At 45.8% G+C, this 22,865-nt stretch overlaps 1 protein-coding gene across 3 annotated transcripts in view; it reads left to right on the top strand.

The window, feature by feature from the left end:
- KLHL3 (kelch like family member 3) overlaps positions 1-20,787 on the top strand; it is a 41,391-nt gene extending 20,604 nt beyond the window's left edge. For 2 of the 3 annotated variants that reach the window (XM_080555043.1, XM_080555044.1), the window contains exons 5-15: positions 2,272-2,434; positions 5,473-5,582; positions 9,985-10,101; positions 11,080-11,229; positions 14,180-14,297; positions 15,068-15,265; positions 16,055-16,156; positions 17,802-17,930; positions 19,469-19,609; positions 19,814-19,957; positions 20,140-20,787. In XM_080555043.1, coding sequence (XP_080411169.1) covers positions 2,272-2,434; positions 5,473-5,582; positions 9,985-10,101; positions 11,080-11,229; positions 14,180-14,297; positions 15,068-15,265; positions 16,055-16,156; positions 17,802-17,930; positions 19,469-19,609; positions 19,814-19,957; positions 20,140-20,168 — 1,401 coding nt within the window. In that variant the 3' untranslated portion in view covers positions 20,169-20,787. The remainder of the gene's footprint in view (positions 1-2,271; positions 2,435-5,472; positions 5,583-9,984; positions 10,102-11,079; positions 11,230-14,179; positions 14,298-15,067; positions 15,266-16,054; positions 16,157-17,801; positions 17,931-19,468; positions 19,610-19,813; positions 19,958-20,139) is intronic. The other variant, XM_080555042.1, reaches the window with a different exon arrangement.
- The last annotated feature ends 2,078 nt before the right edge of the window (positions 20,788-22,865 follow it).

Genomic DNA, 22,865 nt, shown 5'->3' with positions numbered 1-22,865 from the left:
TGGAATGAACCTCACGGCAACACAGATCGCTTTTGGCTGAAAGATGTTTCTGGTTCAGAGACATCAAAGGTTTATGAAAGTGTTTAATTGCACAGACGATGTTCTGTTACACTTGAGGCTGGTACAGAGTCTGCGGAGTGAGAGCACAGCTGGAGAAATGGATGGTTATTGCTGTTTTGTACCATAGATGAGGTTCTGGACATAATTTATTTAGCAAAGAAATCAGTCTCGGTAGCAGTAGCAGGTAATTTTGATAGAGTTTTGAAAGACGACTGGATCTGGTGAGGAGGCTGATCTGGTGGAGAAGCCAGATGAACAGTACGTGCTCTAAATTGTTCGCAGTAGTTGGAGTTCAAATATTAAAAGCCAAATCCAGACCCAAGTGAGTAACTTGCCTGGATTTTAATGGGGTTGCAGCTTGGTCCTGCTGCACGTTTAGGCAGGGCATTTCCTCTTGTTATTTCTAAAGGAAACAGACATTGTGCTAGCGGATATCCTTTGCTTGCTTTTTGCCTTCCCTGGTAAAAAAAAAAACAAAAAACAAACAAGTAGAGCGGTAAGATGTTCAGCTGGGAAATAAGAAAGAGAAAATCCACTCATCTGTTGATAAGCTATTTTTATCCTACTTCTAAAGCATTATATGATAACGCTCCTTTCACAATAACTGCAGTGGTGTGAGGCTGCTTCTCTGCTGCCCTGTCAAGCCAGCCTGAGGCTGCAGGATAGCAGTAGTGGGATGTCCAAGGGGATCTGGCATGTGGGTATCACTGACAGTAGTTCAGAGGCAGTATCCCCAAACGCTTCAGCTAGGCATCTGCAGGCACTCTTGATGGTAGGGTGTGCTTGGAGGAAGCTCTGGCTGGTCACAGGTAGTCTGCAGGGAGTTCCCATCCATCGTGCAAGCCAGGCACTCACCTTTCTGCTGCTGGAAGGAGCTCGTTCAGCCAGGTAGAAAGTTGCTCACGGCTAGGTTCCAAAACTGCAAGAGCGTTGCCATCTCGATTTAATCAAAACCACAAACTCTAATCTCCTCCTGGCGTCAAGAGGCTTGGGGCAAAATGGGCTCCCAGGTTAATTGTTTTTTTTTTTTTTTTTTACTGTTGCCTGTTGAGGTGGCTGCTTGGCAGCAGTCAGGTACTGTAGGTCTCTGCTGGAGCTGGAATGTGTCAGAGGCTTAGAAAACACCTGGGGTGAGTTGTGAGTGTCCTGCCCTGATGGGAAACTGAGTGTGGGGGGAGGCAGGCAGGAAGGGGAGGTCTTTTTCCCTTCTCTGCCATCAAGATTTGAGGAGGTGAGTGAGGTGAGTGCTGTTAACCTGCTTGTTTTGTTTAACAGCCACATTTTTTTTTTTTGTTGGAAATAGTTTTCCGGAAATCTGTGCTCAGATGGTGAGCACAGATGCCCGGTTTGAAGACCATGTGTGAAGCAGCCAGAGCTACGGAAGAGCTGGGATCAGAAACGTCTGCAGTTGCTGTAAGACATAAGAAAGGAAGTAGCTGATGTCACAGGCTGTAACATCCCGACCGATGTTATTTTCTACTTCCTATCCTTGCTCATTGACCTCCAAGATGGTCTTTCCAGCAGATGTGGCATTCCTGACCCAGTTTTGTCTCTCTTTTCTGCCCTTGGTTTTGTAGGTACAAAGCAGTACCTCATTTTCAGATGCAGTCATGAACCACAGCACTGGTGTCCACAGATTTTGTGTGGCTGAGAACAGGGGCCGTTGATTTGAATAGTTGGCCCCATCTTTCCTGAGAGCCTTGCTGTTACCAGAACCTGCTCGAGCTTGCTGCTGTCTCCCTTTCTAGTGGGGCAGTTTGGGCACCCTGCTCAAAAACCAGCATGGTTTTGATGGAAATAAGAAGGCTCGAGATTCTGAGGGTGCTGGGGTGGTGTCAGCTTTGAATGTGATGGTAAAACATGCAAATAATATAAAGCTCTTCAGGGGAAACCAAATCTATGGGCAGGACCTAGCTGCAGCAAAGGCAGAGATTCAGGTGTGTCCCTGGTTGTTTGCATTTTGTCCTCCCCTTACACAACTTGAGGTCCTTTGAGGAGAAGAGCTCTGCTCTCAGCCCAACACAATATAGCCATTTCCATCTCTCAGAGAATGGAAAATTCCGTGTATAAATACTGCTGAAACGTTAACCTTCTTTCTCACACCCCACAGTGATGTGTCCCTGTCTGGAGGGGGGTTGTATCTAACTCATGCAAGTTGGGTATTAAACTTTCTCTGTTGCTATCTCCGATTTCCCTTTCTTGTTGTTCCAGGTTTTGTTGCCGGCTGCTAGCTTATTGCAGCTGATGGATGTTAGAAAAAACTGCTGTGACTTTCTTCAATCCCAGCTGCATCCCACGAACTGCCTTGGAATTCGAGCTTTCGCAGATGTGCATGCGTGTACCGAGCTGCTGCAGCAGGCAAATGCCTACGCAGGTGAGGAAAAGGTCGTCTGTTTGTCGAGGTAAACCTGCTTGCAGGTGCAGCAACTCATAGGCTGAGCAAGATCAGTGCGTAGTGGTTGGTCTCATCGTGCTTCTAGTATTAGACCAGGAAAGGGAATATACTTTGTGTTGTAGACTTGTGACTTCTTGTGATGCTGCAAATTGTGAAATGTAGTTTGGTGGCAGGGAAATGCGCAGAAGGTTAAAACAAAAACAAAAAACCCAACCCCACTATCCTTTGGATCCCAGCCTGCAAAATAGTTCCTTGGAGTGTTCCTAGTGAGCTCTTTGGCTTCCTGCTCAACAGCACGGTGTTGGAGTGCTGGTGTTCACCCATTGCCCTCTCAAAGGGTGTGCTGCCCTTTGAGTGCAGGAAGCAGTCGCTGGGGATTTGTGCACTCTAGGAATAACTGGCAGTGGGCAAAATTAAATCTTGTGAGTGGGAATGGGAACACTCAGCTAAAACAAACCGTCATGCAGTTTGAGCCTCTGATCTGTGGGGTACTGGTAGCTTACACCATGGGTAGATAAACCCTTATTTCCTTAATTCCTTGAGAGTGGGCATGCTTGGTTGCAATAAGTAGGCGCAGGCAATGGCTGTCAGCATTCCTCGTCTGCGTTGTAAATGTAAAGCTGTTCCAAGTGGGCCTGTACTCCTAACTCCCCTGCACTTTCCAGTCTCCTCTGGGACAGTTGCCCTTGAACTCTGATCAGAATTTCTCTACTCAGTTTGTTTTTCTGCTTTTGTGTCTGTTTATATAGGCAAAAATACACCTGCTCTCTCCCAGAGCACCTGCTCTGTCCTGCACCATTTTCTTGGGTATGTTTTTGTCCTTAATTGGACCGTAAGTAGGCTCAGTGGAATAAAAATGTGCCCACCGAGTCCTCCCCTATTCTCCCGCAAATAAAAGTAAAACCTTTTTCAGCTGCTTTGGCTGTATTATCCCCTGGAGGAAAAGGTACCCTGGAAGGAATGGTTAATTTTGTAAAGGCTTGCTTGTAATATCTCATTATCCTTGCTTCCAGGCCCTGTTTAATCTTTAACCCAACAAGCAGTGCATTCACTGTATATTTATTTGGTTGTTTGGCAATTAGAAAGTCTGCTTTGTTGTTTTATTGGCCTTCATAAGTCCCAGTTAGTACAGTAGCCCATGTAATGTTAATGGAACTCCATTAATAAAAATGCCATTAAAATTCTTTTCGCTATGTTGTTTATGTAACAGCATTAAACAAAGACAGAGGTCCCCAGGCTCAAGAGCCCCTGTGTGCGTGAGCTCAGTTCCTTGAGAACTGCTTGGTTCTGGCCAATGGATAACCTCAGTAGGTAGGGGAGCTGCCTTGATAGAAGCAGGCACAAGTTACTTTATTAAAATCGGTAAATATTTTTACTCGCTTCCAACAAATAGCAAGAGATCAAATATCTTTCTACTGCCAGATGCCAATCTAGAATGAATAGGAGATTGTGTCCAGAAGTCAGAGTGCATACAGATTACTGTGTCGGGAGCATTTCCTGTTTTTCAAGTATTTAAGGCTAGAGTAGTTCATTAGATCTTAGATATGATTTCCAGCATAACACAGTACTAAACTTTATTGATCTTTTTAATCGGAGCCTTTGGCTTAGCTGTGGTGTTTTGGTCCCCATCAGACTAAAGGGGTCTGTGGCTGGGGAAGCCCAAGTGCCCTCTGCAGCAGTGGCGTTGGTAAGAAGTTGTTCGGGTGAGATCTCCAAGGAGATACTCTCGGGAAGTTGTGCCAGCTTGTGTCCCCGCAGTGCTGTTTTTTGGCAGGCAAAGTACTTTGCAGAGATGAAATCAAGAGGCAGATCTTGCTGCAGAGGGAGCTCTTTGGATATATGAGTCTGAACTTCTCAAAGCTAAAGGGGTTAGGGCTTGAAAAAAGCTGCTTCAGATCAAGTGGCTGAGAATTGTGTTTCAGTCAAAGGTAAATGAGACATAGAAAATGGCAGGTGAGCTTAAATTGGTGTGTATTTCTAAGAAATGCTAGGAAAACTAAAATTGTTCTCGACCAGCTAATGGCCATTTTGACCTAGAAATTCTTTCCTAGAAAGTAATTATTTCCTAGTGCCCTTTGGTTAGATGTAAAGCATGACAGATTTGATGATCCCTTTTGGGCTTGTGCTGCAAACTAAATTCTTCCAGTTTGGGATTACAGCCAGAGATGTGAATGGCTGTATTTTGTTTTCAGGTGGCTCCCGAAGTTACAGCATGGAGGAATTTGGAGGCAAAAAAGGGAAGAGAAATGTGTATGGTTGCAGTCTGAGTAGGAAGAGGAAAGGCTGCCCGGGAAGATAGATGCTGAGGGTTTGGAAGAGGGGGAAGCTGAAATTTATATGTTTCTGGGGAAAAATAAAAAGTTGGAAGGGGAGAAAAACTGATCCCATATGTGTGCATGGGACGAGGCTTCCCTCTTGCCTATCTCTCTGTTGTGTTCCTTCGTGCACACAGATTCAGCTGGGTGCTCTGGGAGCCTCCACTATTCACTGCTGGCCTGTGTGCACCAAGCTGACTGTGTTCGGCTGGTGCATGCTGAAAGTGGGCTTTGCTTGAAATAACTGCAAATATCAGACACCCTTGATGGAGCCTCTCATCTAAGTGTTGAGCAGATTTGCTTCTGGGTAGGTTGTTGAAATGAGCAAGAATTGAATCTCAAGGTAGCCAGGTTACTTACTGCTTTAGGAAGGTATCGACGCTTTTCTCAATTGCCACTAGTAATCATATCTGCCACTGGAAAGTACTTCGTGGCTTTGCAGAAAGTTAAGTTCCATTTTATGTTTTATTGCCATTTACAAAAGAGTCTCATGGAGCTTGTGTTACTTCAAATAACATCTCATTTCTTAGCCTCCTCTGAGACTATTTTCTTTTTGTTTGGCCATTCAGTTGCAGTGTGTTGTTTGTCTTGGTTGCCCAGAGCTGTAACGATAGCAGTTCTCTGAATGCTGTAGCCCTTCCATTGACTTAAAGCATGGATTTCATTATAATTTTGTGTTCCCCTTTTTCATTTGTTGAACAGAGCAGCACTTTCCTGAGGTGATGCTAGGAGAAGAATTTCTTAGCCTTAGTCTGGACCAGGTTTGCAGTTTAATATCAAGTGACAAGCTCACAGTCTCCTCTGAAGAAAAGGTACAGTAAATCATATAGCAACAGTGAATTTAAGAATGCTGAATGTTTCTAGATATTACATTGGAAACTGTTCTCTTGTTACGCTCTTTAGGGGCCATTTTCTAACAGAGCTCACAAAAGGAGAATTTAAAATAGTGCAATTCTGTAAAACACGTGAAAATGACCTTCAGTTGGTTGTTCTTCATAGGAAGTAATGATTCTTAGATCTGTGTCTCTTCCAAAAGCCCTGGGGGACAGAACTGAATTCCAACTAGGAACCTCCCATCTGTTGTTGATGTAAAGCTCATATTACCTGTTGTAAAACCTCAAAAGTAGGTGAATTGCATGCACTAGGCCAGGGAGGAGTACTGCCTTCTGTTGCACCTTGAACAGAACAAGTAAAGGAGGTCCACAACTGAGAAGGAAGGAAACATTTTTCTAACATCATGAATATATATTTTTTTAATGGAAGAGGGAAATAAGGCACTGTTTAGGTTGTTTTGAGGCTGAAATGTTGAACCATCCCATGTTGTCTGTAGTCCCGGAAGGGAGCTCAAGCAGTGGTTGGGGCACTCAGGGAACTCCAGGTCCTCTTTGTCATGACCTGCAGCAGGTTTCTGGGTTGTGTGCTTCAAGTCTTTCCCTCTGAATCAACACTACAGGGAGGTGGACAACTGTAGAGGCTACAGAAGAGCTTGAGGGTCACTTGTCTTGTAACTTCAGGCCCCCAGTTTTGATGGGGTGGGGCTGGACCCTGGTGTGTTGGGTGCTGCTGTTGTGTCCTCAGCTGGCCCAGGTGTGTGCACCCATCCTGCCCAGCCCATCCGTGCTGCAGATGTGCATGTGCTTGGGCCCGTACGGGTCATGAAGCTTGCCAGGAAACCTGCAGCACGCGAGGTGTGGATACAGATACGCTTTATTCAGATCCACAGCCAGCAAACTGGGAGGCTCTGGGAGTGCGTTTCCGCAGGGCTTGGGCCAGCGTGGGCGTCTCGGTGGGGTGCTGCTCTGTGCCACACAGGCATGGCCAAAAGGGAAAAAACAAATAGTGTGAACTCCCGGCAGAATTGCTTTGCGTGAACCAAGGCGTCTGCAAAGGGAAGTGCAAGTTTAGTAACCACTTTTTCCAGTCCTGTGCAGCATTGTTAAAAAGCTTTTGTTGGCCTTGAGCCCGGAGAAATCAAAGTGTCTGCTCCCTCTTCTCAGCTTTATACAATCAAACCAGTATTTCTGTAGATGGTTCTAAAAGTTGAATATACAAGTCAGTGCAAGGAAATGGAAGCATAAGCTGTACATTCAAAACAACAGCTACCAGTAACAGCAGATAGGCAGAGAATGGCATTTGAATATAAACGTGAAATATGTGCTGGAGACCAAAGACCTGCTGAAAATTGAGGGCAGAGTGGTAGGCTGCTGCTTTGTATTAGCTTCAGTGTGACAGATGAGCAGTTTTCCTGACCTTTATTCTTCCTATCTGCTAATGTGTTTGGTGTGTATCTATACGTGCATTTCCACACACGTTTATATGCGTGTGTGCATGACGGAGGATAACTATTTTTCAGCAAAGGTGTAGTAAGCAAGCAAATGCTACAAACATCTGAGGGTTAAATTGTCCCAACCAGACTCAGTGAGAGGCTTTCGTGCTCCTGTTCTTGCCATGTCCCATGCGTGCAGCCCATGAGCCCGGGCATTCCCATCTCTCAGAGGTGGAAGAGCTACAGCTGAGTCCCAGCAGGGCCAGAAGGCAGTGAGCCCCAGAGGGCAGAGTTGCCCCTAATATGCTTCCAGACCAGGTGTGTGCCCAAAATCTTGTACCTTCTCCCCTTCCTCTGCCACCTCCCAGCTAATACTAACTGACCTAATAAAATATATTCTTTACCTCAACGGATTTTGGCATAACAATATCTCTAGGCTATCGTGACTACAAAAATTGGTTGCTGCCACAGAAATAATTTAATTGTAAGATGACTACTCCGAGGAATTTTCCCCTTTAATCAGAGATTATTGTCCTTTCTATCCTTCTCCCCCTTGCTGTTGTCAGTCTCTGCAGTTGCACGGGTCCTTCTGGCCTAGGACAAAAGTTGGGTTTGGTCCATGGCTGCTCCTTTTGCTATAGTTAAGTACTTTGAAGACAGCTTTATTGGTGCTTTCTGCACCTGACCTAATTTACTCTATAATTATAGCGGTGTATGCAAGCAAGGAAAAATTATTAAAAAATCATGTTTGCTCATATTTACTAACTCTGAGTGAAATGGAGGGGCTTCCAGCCCTCAAGAAATGGCTTCTGCCAGCTCAGAATAGTGGTGAAAAACTTCTGAGAGAGTTGGGATTTTTTATTTTGGGGACTTTACACAGAGCCCATTAATTGACCCATCCTAGCATGCAGTAGGAGCTGATGCAGAGTTTGGTTGTCAGTGCTGGGAGCATCTCACAACTGGATTTTTCCCTGCAGAGGGAAAATGTTTTGTGAAAATGTATCAGTGTCTCAGATTCAGATTTTTTTTCCCCATTTTTTAAAATCAGAGCCAATAGGAGATGCCAGTGGGTGACTTTTTAAATTTCTGTTATTTTTGGAGTAGGCACAGCGGGGTAGTCAGCGTGTGCCTACCTCTGGAATGGTCTCCAGTGCTGAGGAGATGGTTAATTCCTCATACCCACTGCTTTACCTCCCTTTAACAATTTTTCACTGTCATCTTGATCTGCAGCTGGATATATTCCAGTCCAGCGACCTGTTCTGGTGCGGAAGAGGTTAATGAAAAGCATGTTTGTGGGCTAAACATTGCTTTATGTTCCTACCATGCTCATTTGCAATTAAAAATCTCTTAACAACCTAGTTTCCATTTTAAATGCCTTGTAGCTAAAGTGAAATAGTTTGTTTGTTTATTTATTTGTGCTTAAAAATACTTCAGGGTTCTGGAGTAGTTATTTTCCCCTGCGCTCACTGGGGTTTGATTACAGGGCTCCCCGTTGCGTTGCTGAAATCCTTGCTGCAGCTTCCTGAATTCCAAGCAGTTCAGCAAGAGCGTTTGTTGGCATAGGAAATGAGGCTCCTGCTTTACTGCTCACTTGTTTTTTTAAGTGTGTAGTTCAGCAAAGAGGAGGAAACCCCTTTGCACTCTGCCTCTCCTTTGTGCGAGGAAGCGGCAGTCGGTGCCTCCTGCAAATACATTTGCCGGCAACAACTGGGGACCGAGAGGCAGTGCCCTAGGTTCAAGTTAATGCTGTCAAATTACTGACCTTGGACCAAAGAAATGGTTTGCTGGGGGGGACTGGAAAGAAAGAAAAAATAGCTTTGCAAATTGGCCTGACCAGGCGGTGACCCCGGGGGGAAGTTGAAGCCACGGGCACAGGCTGGGTGCGCTGGGGTGAAGGGGCAGCGGCACCGCAGGCTGCGTGCGGGAGGGATGCACCAAGGCCCTCCCCAGTAACTGGAGAGCAGGATCGGTGGCATAATTTTGCCTGTAGGCACGAGTTAAGTGTCAGAATTTAATTCTGACTCTGTGAGGAAACTCCACCACGAGGATCAATATCCTGCTGTGCAATATCTGAGACTGCACCAGCCCCTTGCCTTTGTGCCTTTTCTCAGGAAGCCTTTTACGCTCCCAGTGACATTTTTAGGCCTTTCTTTGGGGAGGAGTGTGGCTGACAGTTATTTAAGTGCATGCATATTCATGCGTGGATCATGTAGGACACTTCCGTACGCGTTTATCCATTGCACAGGGCTCTCTGCTGCAGGGGGCTGTTTGTGCGCAGCGTGTCATGGAGCCAAAGTTTGGGTCCTTGTCTGCGTGGGCTGCATCCAGAAATAAAACTACGTTTGGGCTCAGACCAGAAGTCCATCGTGCCCTTGTTTCCCTGTGGGAAGCGCAGCCCTGCCTGTAGTATCCGGGCATTTTGAGCGGTGAAATAAATGCAGTGCAGAGTGGGGTGAATCTGTCCTGTGGGTTTCTTGGGTTTGGGGGGAACTGGTGTATGGATTAAATACGATGGTGAGGCAGCGACTTGCCATGAGAGCAGGCTCCTTCAGGAGGGGCGATCTTTCTTATCAGTAGTAATCGTTGTGGCTGATTTCATGAATAATGTCCACCACAAATGTCAAAAGGCTAATTAAGTTTCCTGGCCGCCTTCCAGTACTCCTTACTGTACAAGAGGTGCATGATTGTCCTGGACGCATGCTCAGCTCTGAGAGAGATACAGCACATCGAGATACGGAGTTGCTTATTAGCATGCACGGTCAGCTCGCCTCTTGGCTACTGTGGTGCTTGAGCTCTTTGCATACTGTCCTGACTTTTTCATCTGTTTGTTTGATAGGGATCTTGCATCTCCTTCCTTTGACATTGCGAAATCACAACGCTGCTGATTTTGGGAAGGTGACTGCAAGCCTGTTCTCTTTTGTACATTAATTGTATTCTTATCTGTGTAGGTCTTTGAAGCGGTTATTTCTTGGATAAATTATGAGAAGGAGTCTCGCTTAGAGCACATGGCTAAACTGATGGAGCATGTTCGCCTGCCCCTTTTGCCCAGAGATTATCTTGTACAGGTTAGTCTGCAAATAAGTAATTAATATTGCGCTAAAGCTGATGGAAGCTCCTTAATCAGTGTCTTGGCTGTTTGCTTCTGAGGTGGGTATTTTGGCATGTAGCTCAGTCTGTAAACAGGAATAATGGAAAAACTGGATGGAATCTGAAATCTGTGTGCGCGCACATGCACACACACACAGAAACCTTCTTACAAAGTGTGATCTGTGCTCTGCCTGGCAGTGCTGAGAGCTAAGCTCCTGCCAGTCTTGGTAGAAGCATTTAAAAGTAAATATCTCAGGATTTTTCACCCAGAAAATATTCAGGTCATACTCTTACAGGGCTGTACAGTTTTTTCCCTAGTGCATGTGTGATAGTTTTGGCTTAAGAAGTGCTCTGTGCAGGAGCAGGATCTATGGAGATAGGTCTGTGTGACTGGCAGGTGAGATGCTGTCAGTCAGAGTCTGACTTAGAGATTGTTCTTGACAAGTTAATTCCTGGGATCTGGGCCTCAATAATGAGCCAAGAATCCACGAAGAAGAGGCTGGTGGGCTCTATGACTGCTGTGCTTTCAACATATGTCTAAAAAAAATCAATAGAATTGAAATAAAATTGATACACATGAGATGCACCCATGTCCGTCTCAACTGTATCTTCTTATCCAGTAACAGATATTGCCTCTCCTTAAAAGTTCTTACTCAAATTATTTTGCACCCAAACTCCTGGTGAATTCTCCTGTGTTGAGATACTGGGTGTTTGACAGGGGGTGATAAAAATAGAGGGAGAACTGCTGCTGTTTAGTGATACTTGAAGAAGGGGAGCCTGGATGTTAATGCATTTGTTTCTTCGGAAAGAATTGGCATTCCGTCTTCTGCATTTCCTGTGTTGGTGCTTCAGAAAAGAAGCTCTGGTTTCAGTGTGTTTACTGCAAAGCTCTCTTTTGACCTGAGATACCAAGTCCTTGACTTTAAATGATCTTTCATGTGTGTGCATGTTCTCAGACAGTTGAAGAAGAAGCTTTAATCAAAAATAACAACACGTGTAAAGACTTCCTTATCGAGGCCATGAAATATCATTTGCTTCCTCTGGATCAAAGGCAATTGATCAAGAATCCCAGAACGAAGCCGAGGACTCCTGTTAGCCTGCCAAAGGTAAGCTGAGTTCCCTTTGAAAAACAGGAGGGAAATGTCACTTCATGACACCTCTCACAGTATAACTGGTGGCGTTTTCTGTCTTTGAAAGGAGCTTATGTGCTTACCACAGTACTTTTACTAACTCCTAATTGTTTTCTTTTCAATTGCTCTGAGCCCATTAGAGGAAAGTCCGACAGCAGGATGTGTGCTGTATTTCCTATATATTATGGCCAGTCCTCAATCCTTTTGTTGGGTGAGCAGCCCAGGGGAAGGAAGTGCTCGGAGAATGGGCCCTGTCGTTTTATAATTGGTGCTGCTTGGATACTAGGGGTTAATGGATGTGCAGCTATCATCTGCTGAGGCTGAGCAGGGCTGCAGACACAAGCAAAAATTGGCTGAGGTCAGATCTTAATACAGTCGATGAAGATAACAGGAGTTTACATCAGTATTGTTAAAGAGCAAAAGTCATTGATGTGGAAGGGGAGCGTGCCATCACCTGCTGGGGAAATCAGCTGGAAAAACGGATCTTGGTTGAATAATGCTACTCATAATTCTTTGAATCGCTTTACTCCCTCTTCTGGTATTGCCTATACCCACTGAGGATGTATAATTAAGTTTGATAAATGAGAAACCCACAGAGGAAGCACTATCTCTGCTCCCAAGGACAAGGCTCTGCTCTCAAAACATTTTGTCAGCCCCAAGTGGTTTGGGGAGCGACTGTTGTTCCTGGAGCTATGGCCTGAGGATCAGTGACCCGCAGTGACAGCGGCTGCAGGCAGCTGCCTGGAGAGCTGCTGAGGTTTCTGCGGGTTCCTAGTGCTGTGGTGGAGCCCTGCTGGGGAGGATCACCATCGGTGCCTGTCATTTTTCTGTCTCCTTAATCAGAAGGCAGGAAAGCAGGAAACAACAGCAAGCAGACATGTGAGCAGGAAGTCTGAAGCAAATTTCAATAGACTCAAAGCAGCTACTGAATAAATAATCCTTGTTACTCCCTGCGTTTGTCCCAGAGGCATGTGATGCTCTGGCCTCTGCTTTGTTAGTGAGGAGAAAATGACAACAGAAACTGTTTAACCCATGCCCCAGAGATAAATGCAGTTCATCGTAATGTCTCTCACCAGACTGTCACTGAAGTTATTAACAAGCTTTTCAGAGATTGTAAGATGTCAAAACCATACTGTGTTATTTTTCTAAGGACAAATAATAGGGAGCCTGTTCTGTGGCATGGTGTATGAGATCTGTGCTATGAGGGAGTGTTCAGATGTTCAGCTGCTGAAAGGTTTGTCAAGAAATTGCAGTTCTGTAGAGCATGTCAGTGTGTTGTGTATTCTACCTGCTCGCACTGAAGTGAAGTTGGTAGAAGATAGCTTTGGGGGTTTCATGAAGGGCCACGTAACCCTTCGTCAAGGACTAAAGAAGTTAAGGATGAAAAATGAACAGTGATCCGGTGACTGCAGAGGTTCTCAACATATTCTTTAGCATGACCTGAGTACAAACCCAAATTTTCTGTGGGTCTGTTCTCCCTTCTTTTTAACTGTAAAGAGATGGGAGAAGGTGCTGATCTTCCAGCAGTCCAGGTGCTGAGAGACTGAGCTCATCTGTTGGTCCTGCTGTGAAACCTCTCAAGTCTGCAATTGTTTGAAGTTACGTAGCTTTCCATGGGAGACTGTTACACAATTAGTAGTTAGACTGCTAACTTGGACTGAATTTGCTTTCTAAGGTCGTGTTTTCATCTTTCTAGATCAAACAGTTCACTGTTTTCATACTCGTGCAATACTGCAGACAGTTGTCTGGCCCTGTGCTTTTAAGGCAGCTGTGGTGGGGGTTGAGCTCCATACCTGAGTGACCTCAAGTGTTGATCTTATCCCCTCAGCTACCCGCAGGCGCCTTGCAGAGGCTAAAGCCAGTATCGTCTACTCTTTGACTATATTTGAAGCCCGCTTATCTCGCTTCCAGCTTCTCGGCCTTGTAAAAATCACATTGTCTTGGGCAGCGTTTGCTCCTGCTGTTCCCTGTGATAAGGGAACGAATCCTCCTTTTCCATAGCTGTGGAGGGGCAGAAGGAAACGTGTTCAGAACAAAGTACAGGTAGAGACATTTGTAAATGCTAGAGGTTCGGAAGCTGCCTGTGCATGTGCCGGTGGGCTGCCTTCGAGCTGAGAGCCCCTGGCTGCTGGTGGCAGGCAGGACAGATCTGGGAAGGACCACCCTGCACGTGGTCCACGTCTTCTTGTTTTCCCCCAGTGTCCGCTGATTTCTGTTGCTAGGAATGGGGATTGGGTCTAGGTGGGTTCTCAGACGGACCCAGCAGAGGATTTCTTATGCCCCTGAGATTTGCTGTTGATTACCTTCACGTAGATTTTTCTTTTCCCTAATGTGAAGAATTTAAGGCTTAATTACTAGATTTGCATCAACACACGTCGGAGCCAAAGGCCCTAATGAAGCTGACAAATCACTTCCTTCAGAAGTCCAGCATCCCTGGGTCTTAATAGTCCTGATTTCCCCAAGTGTCATCTTCCCTGCAGGTGGCAATACAGCTGTCAGGTTTTATTTGCTAAGTGGCATCGATTATTTTTAGCACCACCATGGAGATAATGACTAAAGAGTGGGCTGGTTGTGGAATTTACGCTGGAATCTTCTTCACTTAAAAATACTTGTGCAGTGAGCCTTACACGCACGGTGGTACAAAGCAATTCTGTGTTTTGGGGGGAAATAGGGCAGGTTGCCCACTCCAGAAACAGTGAGGAAGGGGTAATTGGGGCTGCCACACTTAGTTTGCATTAAAAGGTAGGTAGTTTTATTCCCCAAGAATAGAACTGACTTAAATAACCCTCTCTGCAGAGGCTTTTGGTGGCCTTGCAGTGTTTAGGTGGCAGCTGCTCTAGACCAGGTTGTGCTGATGGTTTCTTTTCAGAGAGCAGCTGCCTGGGCTGATGTCTGAGGTGTCCCAGCTCTCATCTTCCCTCTCCAGGTGATGATTGTGGTGGGCGGGCAAGCGCCCAAAGCCATTCGCAGTGTGGAGTGCTATGATTTTGAGGAGGAACGGTGGGATCAGGTCGCTGAGCTTCCTTCCCGGAGATGCAGAGCAGGTAATGGGAACTTACAGCCTTCTTCATTTTCCCAGTGCAGCTCTTCAGGGCTGGACAGTTGTGTTCTCAATCCCTTAGGAGTTGGACTTGATGATCCTTATGGGTCCCTTCCAACTCGGGATATTCTATGATTCTATGATTCCGCCTTCCTCTCTGTCCCCAGCCTCAAACAGCTCTTTGCCATTCCTTCTCCTCCGTCGTTATGCACGTGTCCTTCACATTCAGGTGGATATCCTGCTTTTATAGGGGTTGTTTCTGCCTGTCCCCTTGCTTCATCATCTCTTTCTCCTGGTTGTTCCTCTATCTGTTTCCCCTCCTCCTCCTGTTCCACTGGCCGTGGAAGCCCACAGGCATCCAGTTTTCCTTGCTGGTTTCCTAGTGAAAATCACAGGAGCTGAGTCAGGCCCTCGGTGTGCTTACAGGGTGATGGAGGCTGGATCTGTAAGCTGAGTGTTCATCTGAAGACGTGCGAGATGGATGTGAATGTGGATCACCATTTGGTATCTTCTCTGACTCAGAAAAAACTTTCATTCAGATCTGAAATCCATCTGTGCCTTATGTTGCTGTGTGTTTATGTGCATTTCACTATCCTTATGACACATGTACTTTATCATGCTCCGCTCCAGAGCTCCTAACCTGCAGAAAATGCTCAAGACTTGCACACGTTCTGCTCTTCCCTGCTGTCTTACACACCCTGGCAGACATCTGATGATACTTGGTTCCTAACATGTTTGTAAAACCTCCATAAAATCCCTCTGCTCTTTTACCAGGTGTTGTATTTATGGCTGGCAATGTTTATGCTGTCGGGGGCTTTAATGGGTCGCTAAGGGTACGCACGGTCGATGTGTATGACGGCGTGAAGGACCAGTGGACCTCCATAGCCAGCATGCAGGAAAGACGAAGCACTTTAGGTGCGGCTGTGCTCAACGATCTCCTGTATGCAGTGGGCGGCTTTGATGGCAGCACAGGTAGGTGACTGAACAGAAACCAGGCAGTGCCTGATCCAAAACAATGTTTTCAGAGTCCCCAGCAAAGTTTGCAGAGCTTTAGTGAGGCTCCATAGCAATTTCTCTATGGAGAATGAGACAGAGACTGGGCATATTGTGTTATACCTAACCATATGCTCACTCTGACCCTTCAGTAATTGCAGAATGTCTCACCAAGGCTTTTTTCCTGTAGTGATACGGTTCTTTCAGTCTTGTTCTTTATGTGAACATTCTTACTCTGTTCTTAAAAGAGGGATTTTTCCCAGTTTTAGTTAAAATCTGTGTAACATGAATGAAATGCGAACAAGGCATTTTATGGGGTATGTGCGTCTGGGAGTTAGTTTGGCATAAATGGCATGTTTAGATTCACACCTCTGCTGTAGAGCTTTGCCACTTGGTTTAGCCTTAAACTGACTATCTCAGCTGGTGATGAGTACAATACAACAGGGTCTGGGGTAATTTTTAAACCTTTGTGTGGACATTTTATAATGCTTGAAAGAATGTGACTTTTGGGCTTGGAATCTGGACTCTGCTCCACTTTGGTGTCCCGGGACAGGGTCTATGTGATAACAATTTTTCCAGCTGCTGGAGAAGTGGCGTTAACATGCTGGCCCCAGCCCTAAAGGAAAGGGACTGCAAAATTGGGTTGTAGGAGTGTGGGGGGAATTACAGGCTGGGGAGGAGGTAGAAGGCAGATGAAAGTGCAACACCAATCTTTTTCTCTTCTCTTTTTTTTTAATTAGAAAACCTGTGTATCCCCTTTTTAACTAGGTCTGGCATCAGTTGAGGCCTATAGCTATAAAACCAATGAGTGGTTTTTTGTGGCTCCTATGAACACAAGAAGAAGCAGTGTTGGAGTTGGAGTTGTGGAGGGTAAGAAAATCAGCAGCCATTTCCATCAAGCAAATGTTACTGCGTCACATGGGGGCCTGAATGGTTAAGTGCAATAGGAAGCAACTGCAGGATCTGTTCTTTAAGTTGTCTTCAGTTGGTAAAGATTTATTATATATGACATAATCTTTGTAGCTTTTTCCATTCTTCTTATCTTGGTGAAAAATCGTGTGTAGCTTTCCAAGAACCTCAGGCCTGTATGAGACCAGCCCATGCCTTCTGTGCGTGCCATTAGGTGTGTGCTGGTTTCTTTGAATCTTATTCTTCCTGAGCTGCTGCTGGTTGATAAAAGCAAACTGTTATGCAGTGTACACTGTTGCCATCAGCAGACAGCGTGTGGATAAAGCACCCATTGCAGAAAATCTGCTCAGCAAGAGAACAGGAGCATAGTTCATCCCACAGCCCCAAGCTGGTGGTTTGGCAGGAATACTAAAACCTGTGTTTATTGACATCAGGCTTTCAGGCATGCATGGCATAATTTAGTCGGGTTCGTAAATGACCAGGGACTGATGATAGCAAACGCTGATACTGTGGCAGCCTGGGAATGAGGTAGGCGAGGTGAGTGGGGAGGGTGCTTTGAGGATCGCAGCAGCAGCTGTTGGCACGTATGTGTCAGCACCCAGCTTGAGCGAGCTGGAACTGAGCAGCTTGGTTTGGATCCAGGAGAAGGAGCAATTTAGATAGGAACCTTTTGCTTCCTTTAGCAAAACCAGTTCTGAAGCAAACGAAACGTTTTGTTTGACCTTATCTTTAGCATGGCATAACAGTTTCCAATTAGTACGGTGTGGAGCAGGCAACAGCACAGGAGGAGCACAGTTGCAAACGTCTGATGATCACAGCCCGAGGAGGCCGTGAGTGGAGCTGTGTACAGAGTTGGTATGTGATGAAGGGAGACTAGGAGAGCGTATGAGTCAGGTCTGTGAACAAGGTTTTTGGTGTAGCATCAGTCTTGTTTCGTGTATGGCGTAGTCCCATGACATCTGATTATGCTCTTATATTCTCATGAGGTAGCTGTTGTCCAGGTTTCACTGAGTTGAGTTGCAGGGGGGATAAACATACCGTGCTGTGAAGGTCTCCTGGGATTTCTTCTGTCTTAAGATCACTTGGCACGAGTAAACGGGCTGGCCTCAGCTGTACTAGCAGCATTGGTTTGTTTTGGTTTGGCCCAGAATCTTCAAAATTGGGTCTAGGTTTCCGTGGAGGTATTATATTAAGAAGCTTTTGTGTATTTATTGCTCATGTGATATTGTAATTAATGTACAGTATCGACCTTTGACAGCTCACCTTGCTATGTGGCACCTGAACAGGAGGAAACACTTGATCAGCAGAACGTGCTTTGATATTACCTCTTCTCCAGGGCCAACAAGTCATTTGGAAAACCCTCCGGGCTTTTGGCTTCTAATTAAGCTGCTGTTGTGATGTTTCCTTGACTTAGTTGACAGCTTTTACAGCTTTAAAACCAGGCCCGCCTGTCTGTGAGTCTACCTCAGATCCTTTCAGTAGGGTTTTCCCCAGACATGCGAGCAGGTTTGGGCAGGTCTCCCAGGGCCTCAGCCAGGATCTGTCCTCACTCGAGGCTGTCAGTCATAGCCGTAAAGCTAATAATGCCCATGTCTCTCTCTTCCAGGTAAGCTCTATGCCGTGGGCGGTTACGATGGAGCGTCCCGTCAGTGCCTTAGTACCGTAGAGCAGTACAACCCCGCCACGAACGAATGGACCTACGTAGCTGACATGAGCACTCGGCGCAGTGGTGCAGGTACTGGCTCCAAGATGTGTTCTTAAAAGTGGATAATCGCTGGGCTCTCCTCTGTTCATGGAAAGGAAGGAAAAGTATGCTTCAGTATTGCTGGGTTGGCAAGTGCAACCTGTTATCCACCCCCTCCCATGAGGAGAAGAGCCATAATTGCTTGGAAGCTCTCAGCAGCTCTTCTGACTTCGTTAAAATCTGCCAAATTGAAATTAATTTCTAGATTAATGAAATAATGTTCAGTGTTTCTAAGTAGCTTTTCTAACAGATGCATCTCACTTGTAAGCAGAGAGTTGTCTTTCCAAATTGCCAGCTGCAGGCTTAGCCAGGGACTGGAAAGTCAAGCTGCTCTGCCTTCTCTTTGCTGCCATTTGGGGGTTGTCAGGTGGATTTTCCTTCTGGATCTTCCCTGATTCTCCTGGTGCAGCACATCTGCACTGGCTGACCTGCAGACCAAGTCAAGGCAACAAAATTAAACTGAAATGGCCCCTGCTAAAACTTTTTTTTGTATCTTTGCTGGCTGGAAAAAAGGATTGGATTGTAGTCTTGATGCCTGTACTGAGATAGACTTCAGTGAGTTTTCTTTGCTCAAAACACTCTGCTCTGAGCACTGCTTTGTGAGCACAACTACGAGTGGCAAGGTTAGTGTTACAAATGCTCTTCCTTGCCTGCCAAGTAGCCTTACGGTTTGCTTTTCCCAAACTGAAAGATGAGCACATCAACGCCTGGTTGTGACCCAAGTGCACAGCACTTGCCCCTCCAGCAGGCACCGGGGAGGGGCTGATAATGACACCAAAAGCAATGATTTGAGCTGTCGTACAGCTCGGTGAAGGAAATCCGTGCTCGGAGCTCCCGGCATTGCCGTCCCCATGCTGACATCTAGCGGAGGAGAGGACGAGCGTCCCCAAATCCCGACGGTGGCCCCAGTGCAGGCAGTGCTGGAGGGAATGGCAGCTCCCTCCCGGCAGGGATGGCCACTCTGCCTGTGCCCCTGTCTCACTACACAGGGAGGCTTTTCAGGTGGAGAAGCCTTGGAGTGTTTACTTGATTAGATTAGCTTATGGACTTCTTAAAGTATTAAATTGTTGTTAAAAGCTGAATACAGTCAAATGCCAAGTGGCACAAAGGCAACCAGAAGAGCAAAAATAGAGCTGCTGGAAATGGCCATCAGACTAAAAGCAAGTTTGCCCCATGGCAGAAAATGTCAGGCAGGTAGGGATGAAGATGGCAGCTCTCTGGAAGGCAAAGGGAAGAGAGAGCAAGTCAGTCTAAAGAAATGAAATGAATGTGGAAGAACGTTGTGAGACTGAGATCTGAGAAGGGGCTCAGCCCTGGAAGACAGGGCATCTTCCAGGATTACTGCACAACCCTGCTGTACCTGCAGCTTGGCAGCTGAGTGGAGAGTTGTTTATGTGCTGGGTGATATTGGGGCACATGTAGTGTTTTGGAAATGCCTTGGAGAGGCTCAGGGAATACCCAGTAGCAGATCCAGGGACTTGCAACCACTTCCTCTATATGCTGGGCTGACGCTGGGCTCTGTTTGGCAGGTGTTGGTGTTCTCAGCGGACTGCTATACGCCACCGGGGGGCACGACGGTCCCCTAGTCAGGAAGAGCGTGGAAGTCTATGATCCAGGAACAAACACGTGGAAGCAAGTAGCAGACATGAATATGTGTAGAAGAAATGCAGGTAACCACAATAAACCTTTCTGCGGGGCTTAGCTGGAGTTGTCTGTGGTTTTTAATGTGACTATTGTGCTATAAGTAATCAATATTGCAAAAAAGTAATAAAAATGGAAGATGAGGTATCTGCTAGGGAATGAATCAAAACATGGCAGGCAATGTTGTGGGGGAGAAGTTAGCCCACGTCTAACTGTCTGCACTCTGCTTTGAGGTGTGTGTGCAGTGAATGGTCTCCTCTACGTGGTGGGAGGAGATGATGGTTCCTGCAACTTGGCCTCGGTGGAGTACTACAACCCCATCACGGACAAGTGGACGCTACTGCCAACCAGCATGAGCACGGGGAGGAGTTACGCAGGTAAACAGGCCATGGGAGACATGACTGTGGGGCCATTCATAAGCTTGAGGTCTGTGCCTCCTGAAGCTTAAGTATTAAATTTCTGTGTGCTTTGTGTGGCCTAGGTTTTGCAGCATGTTCTTAGCCACATTGCAACCCAGGAGTTGCTCCTATAACTGTGTGTCTGCCACTTCTTAAAACAGGTGTGGCTGTGATTCACAAACCATTGTGACACACAATGAAGCCAGTGCGAGGAGCAGAAGTGAAGTGGATCCAGCTAGGTGGTGTTGGGAACATGACTGAGCTCTGACTTGACCCATCTCATTGCTGTTACAGTCTTCGCATGACAAGTGATACGTTACAAACATCATCTGCTCTGCGGTGGAGTGCTTAGCAAAGTGAAAATCCCTCTGGGGACGTGTTCCATGCTAGACACGAGGTGTTGCTTGTTATATGTGGTGCAATCAACTGTTTTTCTCAATGGCTTGTGTCATGAGATAAAGACTGTGCTTTGAACTGCAGGCACTGAATTTCTTGTGTGAAACAAAACTGCTACGTTTGGGCATGTGAGTAAAAAATGAACACTTCTGGATTTCTTCACTACTGATGCTCCATTCACATTATTGGTTGAACTATTTGCTCACTGTGCCTGGAGGGTGGACTTTACTACTGACAGTGGAAACTTCCGAGTACCAACTGAGAAAAGCAGTCAGCAGAAACGGACTGGAACAGGGTGCTCTGGCTTGAGTGTGACGCTGTCTCAGTCATATGTTTGTATATGCCACTGGACTGCTGTATGTATCCCTGAAATACTTGTCGTATGGTGGAAATAAATACCATGTGATTTTTCTACTTGCCATGAATGATGTTTCCCGTACATGCTGGGACCTCCTGGGCTCTGCCTTCTCTGGGGCTGACGTCTCAGCAACTCCACCACACAAAACATCTCAACCCCAGAAAGTGTGCTGCTCTGACATGGTTTATTGCTCCTGTGAAACAAATACTGCTTGAATAGAAACTATTCCTTACCCCCGTGTTTCCCTAGTGTTGCCAGCTGTGCTGAAAGCCCCAGTTCTAACTCTGTCCAGCATTTCAATGCCATTTCATAATAGAGCATTTATGTGTCAAAAGAAATATCTTGCGTTGCCATTAATGTAGACGCCACATGCAATGAGAACCCTCTGCCTCCCAGGTACTAATTAATGAGCAAGGTAAAGTACCTGCAATGTCTTAATGCTTCCAGAGTATGGAGATCTCACTAATTGCTGTCATTGTAACTGGTATTTTAATCTTGCTTGTACTGAAGGTGTTCTGTTAGTACATAGATTTTATAAGATTACTCAGAACAGAAAAATCTAGATCCAGCTATGTTGTAGTTGTCTTGTTTACATCCTGAATTCTTACAGTTTTCTGTCTGAGAGGATATTTGGCTTTCAAGTACCTTTGTTTGACTCCTTGTGAGCTCTGACATGCTTCTGTATACAGCAGTGGACTCCCAGAATATTCCCCAGCTAAAGGGAACTGATGAAGAAAACTGTTTTCTCTTTTTTTCCTTTTTTTCCTGCTTTCCCAGCTCACTTAACTTTGATTTATATTGCCTTTTGTGAGGGCTTATCTCGCTCTTTCTCCCTGTAGACCAGCTGAGGCTTTCTGTCATGGGCATCTGGCCTGCAGAACCGTATCTGCCTGCGTTACTGTCGAGCTCCAGCACTTACCGCTGTTCTCCTGGTTTATTTCTCCATGGATCTCCTGTCAAAAACACTCGAGGCAACCTTCTGCACTAGAAAAGAAAAATACTTAAAAATTGATTTCAGAGGGATCTAAGGCTAAATCATCTTGTGCAGCTTTAGTAGGGCTGTACATTAGTTCTGTAAATAAGAACGCTTTTAATGTTTGAGTTGACATGGTCCTTGTAACATGGGTGCCTGCTCACTTTGGGGTAAGCGGCACTTGCTTTTGTTGCTTCACATCCCACAGAGGGGAGCTGATCAGGAGGAGTGTTAGCTACCTGCTCCTCTTTGGATGCTCTTGTTTTTGCAAACAAAAGCAAACTGTCCAAAGGAATGGCAGTATTATTCTTGGGATCTACCCTTCCTCTGTATGTCAGGTCAGAGGTCTTGAAAATAATAATGAAAAATTAATCTTTCCTGTAATACCTTTTAAGCCTCTTGCATTGGGTTCTATGATCTGCAGTGAAATGTGCCAAAATATTAGTATAACGTGCTGCTCTCTTATGGTGGTTGGTCGTACTGTAAAAGCTATTGAGGTTGGTAGAAATGTAACCAAGACGAGCTGGTGTCAGATCGGAGTCCTGAGGTGCATCTTTACGGTGATGTAAGCGAGATGATGCCGTGCTTGGGACTGATTGAAATTTGCTACCCCAAAAGCTGGTTAGCAGGTGTTTCCCTTTCCTGCAGCTTGTGGGAATGAGATAAAATGGGATAGGCAGAGCGTTTTGGTCTGAGTTAGCGTCTCTTATTTGACTGGGATAAGTATACCCTGATACACATTTCTTTATAAAACCTTTCTTGCTTTTAAGGGAAACAGTTTTTGGTGTCTTTCTGCTATTGTAAAATGGCATTTAGTCACGCTGGTGGCCAAGACCTGTGGCTTGCTGGACAGGGCTAGGACTCAGCACTGGTCAGCTATCGCTGATGGTGATCCTGGCCGCGGCCATTCCTTCTCTACAGCGAACATGTTGCTTTCTTTTCCTTCTCAAATGTTGCAGTGTTATGCAAGTCAAGTGACCTCGTTTTCCAGCTATGCAATATGAACAACTGTAACACATGACGAACCAGCTGTATCCCCTCCCTGTGAGATGCTTTTTGAATTTGTCTGTCTTTGGTGTGTTGTTCCTTGTTTGTATCATTCGTTCTGAGCACCTGAGCCAGGTCCTTTAAAGATTGCCTTTTTCTAGGACTGAAAACGT

Source organism: Anser brachyrhynchus (genome assembly GCF_964034855.1).
Source record: "Anser brachyrhynchus genome assembly, chromosome: 14".
Classification (NCBI taxonomy): Eukaryota; Metazoa; Chordata; class Aves; order Anseriformes; family Anatidae; genus Anser; species Anser brachyrhynchus.
This window is presented reverse-complemented; position numbering and strand designations above follow the sequence as displayed.